Genomic DNA, 6331 nt, shown 5'->3' with positions numbered 1-6331 from the left:
AATTTTAGAAGGCAGTGTGGGGTTGTTGGCCTGATGGTACCCGTCGCCTACTAGCTAGCCTGTCACCCAGACGCACGCCTCACAACACCCCCTCCTCACTCGTGGGCCTCCATGCCCCACTTCCGGCCTCCACGCTTCGCTTCCGGTCGGCCACCCCTTCCTTACTTCCGCTTCTCTATGGTGCGCGGGCCGCCTTTGCTCCGCCTCCGGAAGTGGCTTGTTTCCAGTCCCAGGTTTGCGGAGCTGTGAGGTGAGCAGTGGACTCGGGCAGCGGGGCTGGGAGATGGGGCGGGGCCGGGCGTTCCGGGACTGAGGTGCTGATCGCCTGAAGGGAGACCCTGGGTTGAGGTCGGAGCCAGCTTCTCCTCCCTCACTACTCGGTCCCCGGCCGCTGGGCGCTGCGCCGTTACCTCATCCGAAAAATGTTCGCTGCAGCATCTTCAGGCCTCACGTTTGAGCCTCAGTTTTTTTTTTGGTGGTGGTAATGTAGCCTGATGGGGGTAGTGGTGGTGGTAGTGATGGTAACAAGTCACACATATTGTGTTCTTCTGTGTGCCAGGCACTCTGCTGTCTTGCGAAAGTCAGAATTTCCCACACTTAAGCCTTTCAGGTCCTGTCTTTGTGTAATTTTAACACCTGTACTACCTTTTACTAAAAATTTTTAATCCAGTCCAATTTATTTATTTATTTATTTATTTTTGAGAAGGAGTTTCTCTCTTGTTGCCCAGGCTGGAGTGCAATGGCACGATTTCGCCTCACCGCAACCTCTGCTGCCTCCCTGGTTCAAGCGATACTCCTGCCTCAGCCTCCCAAGTAGCTGGGACTACAGGCATGCGCCACCACGCCCGGCTAATTTTGTATTTTTAGACGGGGCTTCACCGTGTTGGTCAGGCTGGTCTTGAACTCCCGACCTCAGGTGATCCACCTGCTTCGGCTTCCCAAAGTGCTGGGATTACAGGAGTGAATCACCGCGCCCCGCCCCAAATGGTTTTTTGATGGTCTCTGTTGCCAAGACCGAGTGCAGTGGCGCCATTATAGCTCGCAGCAACCTGGAACTTGTGGGCTCAAGCCATCCTCTCACCACAGCCACCAGAGTAGCTTGGGACCACAGGTGTGCGCCACCACCCTAGGCTAATTTTTAAGCTTTTTTGTAAAGATAGGGTCTCACTCTGTTGCCCACTCTGGTCTTGAACTCCTGGGCTAAAGTGATTCTCTTACCTCTGCCTCTGCTTGCCTTGGTTTCCCAAAGTGTTGGGATTACAGGTGTGAGTATGTCGTGGGCCCCAGTCACTTTTTGTTGTTGTTGTTGAGACTGAATCTCGCTTTGTAAGCCCAGCTGGAGTGAAGTGGTGTGATCTGGGTTCATTGCAACCTCCTTTTTTTGAGACAGAGTCTAGCTCTGTTGCCCAGGCTGGAGTGCAGTGGCTTGATATCGGGCTCACTGCAACCTCTGCCTCCCAGCTTCAAGCAGTTCCCAGGTTCAAGCTATTCTCTGCCTCAGCCTCCCAAGTAGCTGGGATTGCAGGCACCCGCCACTATGCCTGGCTAATTTTTGTATTTTTAATCAAGACAGGGTTTCACCATCTTTTGACCAGGCTGGTCTTGAACTCCTGACCTCATGATCCACCGGCCTCAGCCTCCCAAAGTGCTAGGATTACAGGTGTGAGCCACCATGCCCAGCCTGTTTTGTTTTGTTTTTTTTAGACGTAGTTTTGCTCTTGTTGCCAGGCTGGAGTGCAATGGCGCGATCTCAGCTCACTGCAACCTCTGCGTCCTGGGTTCAAGAGATTTTCCTGCTTCAGCCTCCCAAGTAGCTGGGATTGCAGACACCTGCTACCACACCCGGCTAATTTTGTGTTTTTAGTAGAGACAGGGTTTCTCCTTATTGGTTAGGCTGGTCTCAGACTCCTGACCTCAGGTGATCCCCCTGCCTTGGCCTCCCTAAGTGCTGGGGATTACAGGTGTGAGCCACCATGCCAGGCCTGTTCATAGATGTTAAAGTCAAATTAAGGAACTGAGATATTCTCCTTGAAGCAAGCAGAAGTTTCAAAAAAGAATTGAAAAGGGATTAACTTTCTCCTTAGGTGTTCAGCATTATTTAAGATCACCTATGTATCATCTGAAGCCACAATCCCAGGTCATCTTCATCACCTTCCCCAGTGGAATGCCGCCTGTGTTAAAGCCCACAACCTGTGGTAGGGACTGTTATTCTCATTTGATTTGTGAGGAATCAGACCCAGGGAAAAGTGAAGTGACTTGTCCCAGGACTCGTAGCTGTAAAAGAGTAGAATGGAGATTCTAGTTCAGGGTTCTCTGACTTTTTTTTTTTTTTTTTTTGAGATGAGTCTCCCTCTGTCGCCCAGCCTGGAGTGCAACAGCACGATCTTGGCTCACTGCAACCTCTACCTCCCAGATTCAAGCAATTCTCCCCTCTCGACCTCCTGAATAGCTGGGATTACAAGCGCCCACCATCATGCCTGGCTAATTTTTGTATTTTTTGTAGAGATGGGGTTTCATCATGTTGGCCAGGCTGGTCTTGAACTCCTGACCTTAGGTGATTCGCCTACCTCAGCCTCCCAAAGCGCTGGGATTACAGGCATGAGCTACTATGTCCAGGCTTGGGGCTCTCTGACTTTTACTATGACAAACTGTTGGCTCCCTCAAGGCAGTGAGGTCAAAGCTGCAGTGAGTGATGATTGTGTCACTGCACTCCAGCTTGGGTGACAGAGCAAGATGGATTAGGGTAAAGGGGACAGTGCTGCCCACCTCAGGAGGCTGTGGTTAGGCAACAAGGGAGGATGCTTTGTGGCCCATGAAATGTAGGTTCTATTCTTTAAATTCTAGGATCAACCTGGGAGTCGATGGCATTACTAGATGAGATCCTGGCAGGACTAGGAGGCATAACAGTGTAGTTAAGAGCACCAATATGGCATTGATTGACTAGACCCAGATTTTAGTATACTAACCATATGATCTTGGACAAGTAATTTCCCTGCAAGCCTCAGTTTTGTCATCTGTAAAGTGGTGGTAGTTCTTATCTGAAAAGTTTGTTATGAGAAGCAAATGAGGACATACCCTTAAAGTCCTTAGATCAAGGCCCAGCACACAGTAAGCACTGTAATATGGGAATAGTTTTAAATGCTAGACCAAGGAGTTTGGATGCTAATTTATGGAGTACTCTGCCAGGCTCATGGGGAATAGGGTAGAGCTCACAATCTAGGTGGGAAGACAGGTAAATGATTCGTAGAGATAAATTCCCTGATAGTATACCCAAAGTAGCCAAAAGAGTGCTTTGGGGAGACCTGACAGGCTTCCTAGAGCGGATGAGCATTGCTTAGTCTTGAAGGAAATAGGGAGGAAAAGGACGATCTTTACCAGCAGGGGAAAGGACGTGGAGTGTTTGGGGAACTGGGAATGCAGAGTGCAGTTGCAGCCAGGAGCAGAGGTTGGGGACAGTGGGAAGGTCAGTAGGAATAGGAATGCAAGAAATGCGGTTGGGGACAAACCATCAACGGTCTTTATGACAGGTCAGGGAATGTGGATATTATTCAGTACATTATGAAGAGCCTGCAAAGGTTTTGAAACAGGAGAGGCATTAATTAGGTTGGTCTTTTTTTTTTTTTTAACTTGAGATGGAGTATTGCTCTGTCGCCCAGGCTGGAGAGCAGTGGTGTGATCTCAGCTCACTGTTACCTCCGCCTCCCGGGTTCAAGGCATTCCTCTGCCTCAGCCCCCCTAGTAGCTGGGACTATAGACATGCGCCACCACGCCCAGCTAATTTTTGTATTTTTAGTAGAGATGGGTTTTCACGATGTTAGCCAGGCTGGTCTCAAACCCCTGACCTCAGGTGATCCACCTGCCTCGGCCTTCCAAAGTGCTGGGGATTACAGGTGTGAACCACTGTGCCCTGCCAGTCTTTTTTAAGAAAGAGAATTTAGACAGTATTGTTGGGCAACACTGTTAGAGTAGTCCTGGAGAGGAATGTGGAGGGCCTGGCCTAGGGTGTTGAGATGGAGAGACACATGGTGCCAGATAGCTGGGTGAACACTTGAATGCTGGTCTCCTCTGGTGAGTATGGAGCAGGATATGGGTAGAGGCAGGGAAGGGAGAGGTTGAAGATGATGATTCTGAGATCAGTGGGGTGGGTGGTGATGCCTTTTTTAAAAAAGGAGGTAGAGTTTATTTTGGACAGGGTGAGGGATGAGTCCCTATTTTGTATTACAGAGGGTTAAATTGAGGCTTTGAGGGGTTAAATGACTTTTCTTGAGTAACAAAATCTGTAAGGGCCAGAACTGCTAGTTCTACTTCAGTGTTATGACTCCAGAAGAATCTCAAAAGCTTTCTCCTCCTAACAGGTCTCTGCTGTTTCCTCTTGACATCAAGGAACAACTATGTCATCAGAATCAAGCAAAAAACGGAAGCCCAAAGTGATCCGAAGCGATGGAGCCCCAGCTGAAGGAAAGCGGAATCGATCTGACACCGAGCAGGTGAGATCAGTCAGGGCTGCCCTGCTGCTGAGAAATTACATCTCATGGCCAAGCACTTGGCTGTGGGTTTGCAGCAGCTCGGGGTTACATCTACCAGGGGCAACTTTTTGGTGGCTTCCACTTGATCAGGTGACTGGGGTTCCCATTTCTCCACAAAACCTGAGTGTCCACATCTGGTTTAACTGCAGCGTCTCCAAAACCAACAAGCCTGTATTAGACATGGTTAGTACCTGCACAGAAAATGTATTCCAGTATGATACGTGTCTCCAGCTTTCCTGAGGGTCAGAAGAAGGCAGTCCATCTGCAGCATGGCACTGGAGCTTCAGATATGTTGAATCCCTGAGTGCTGCTGAGACAATACCAGAACCACGTGCCCACACAACCTCTTGTGGCCTGACAGTCCATGTAGTTGGCAGGTTCTTTTCTTCCTTTTCTCTGTTTCTCTATCCTTGAATCTGTCAACTTCATTTATGACTTAGCTATTTAAAAAAAAAAATTTTTTTTTTGGCCGGGTGTGGTGGCTCACTCCTGTAATCCCAGCACTTTGGGAGGCCGAGGTGGACAGATCGCCTGAGGTCAGGAATTCGAGACCTGGCCAACATGGCACCCTGTCTTTACTAAAATTACAAAAAATTAGCTGAGCGTGGTGGCAGACACCTGTAATCCCAGCTACTTGGGAGGCTGAGGCAGGGAGAATCGCTTGAACCCAGAATTGGAGGTTGCAGTGAGCTGAGACTGCATCACTGAATTCCAGCCTGGGGGACAGAGTGAGACTCCGTCTCAGACAAAAAAAAAAAAAGCATTTCATTTTAAAAGGAAAACAGAGCATAAAAGTTTGGAAAATTTGCAGCCTGATGATGCATTAGAAAAGAAAATCCTGGCTGGCCATGGTGACTCATACCTGTAATCCCAGAACTTGGGAGGCTGAGGCTATTAGATCACCTAAGGTCAGGAGTTCGAGACCAGCCTGGCCAACATGGTGAAACCCCATCTCTATTAAAAATACTGAAATTAGCTGGGCCTAGTGTCAGGTGCCTGTAATTCTCAGCTACCCAGGAACCTGAGGCAGGAGAATTGCTTGAACCTGGGAGTGGAAATTGCAGTGAGCTGAGATCACACCACTGCACTCCAGACTGGGCAACAAGAGTGAGCCTCCACCTCAAAATAAAAAAAAAGAAAAACCATTTTTTTTTTTTCAGAAGTTCAGGTTGGCTGCAGAAATTTGGATCAGTAGCAGGGAGCCTAAGGTTAATCCCCAAGACCATGGGGAAAATGTCTCCAGGCCATGTTAGAGACCTTCACAGCAGCCCCTCCCATCATAGGCTCAGAGACCCAGGAGGAAAAAGTGGTTTTGTGGGCTGGACTCAGGGTCCCTGTGCTGTGTGCAGCCTAGGGACTTGATGCCCTGTGTCTCAGTCACTATGAGGCACGGCTGAAAAGGGCCAATGTAGAGCTTGGGCTGTGGCTTCAGAGGGTGGAAGCCCCAAGCCTTGGCAGCTTCCATGTGGTGTTGAACCTGTGGGTGCATAGAAGTCAATAATTGAGATTTGGGAACCTCCCCCTAGATTTCAGATGTGTGGAAATGCCTGGATGTATGGAAAAGTTCACTCCTACAACAAACTTTTGCCCTCATGGAGGGCAGTGCGGAAGGGAAATGTGGGATTGGAGCCCCCACACAGAGTCCCTACTGAGGCACTGCCTAGTGGAGCTGTGAAAAGAAAGCCATTGTCCTCCACACCCCAGAATGGTAGATCCACCAATGGTTTACACTGTGTACCTGGAAAAGCCGCAGACACTCAACACCAGCCTGTGAAAGCAGCCAGGAGGGAGGCTGTACCCTCATG

General features: G+C 49.2%; 1 protein-coding gene across 5 annotated transcripts in view; it reads left to right on the top strand.

The window, feature by feature from the left end:
* The first annotated feature begins 208 nt into the window (after positions 1–208).
* THOC5 (THO complex subunit 5) overlaps positions 209–6331 on the top strand; it is a 40075-nt gene continuing 33952 nt past the window's right edge. Inside the window, exons 1-3 of one of the 5 annotated variants that reach the window (XM_064367883.1) lie at positions 233–250; positions 2085–2195; positions 4356–4487. In XM_064367883.1, the coding sequence (XP_064223953.1) occupies positions 4392–4487 (96 nt within the window). In that variant the 5' untranslated portion in view covers positions 233–250; positions 2085–2195; positions 4356–4391. Of the gene's footprint in view, positions 251–2014; positions 2196–3972; positions 4069–4355; positions 4488–6331 lie in introns of those variants that run through there. The other 4 variants (XM_021666153.2, XM_021666152.2, XM_021666155.2 and 1 more) reach the window with 4 other exon arrangements.

This window comes from Aotus nancymaae, unplaced genomic scaffold (genome assembly GCF_030222135.1).
Source record: "Aotus nancymaae isolate 86718 unplaced genomic scaffold, 86718_ANA_hifiasm-v0.15.2.pri h1tg000076l, whole genome shotgun sequence".
In the NCBI taxonomy this organism is placed as follows: Eukaryota; Metazoa; Chordata; class Mammalia; order Primates; family Aotidae; genus Aotus; species Aotus nancymaae.
Note: the sequence above shows the minus strand (reverse complement) of the source record. Positions and strands in the feature narration are given on the sequence as shown.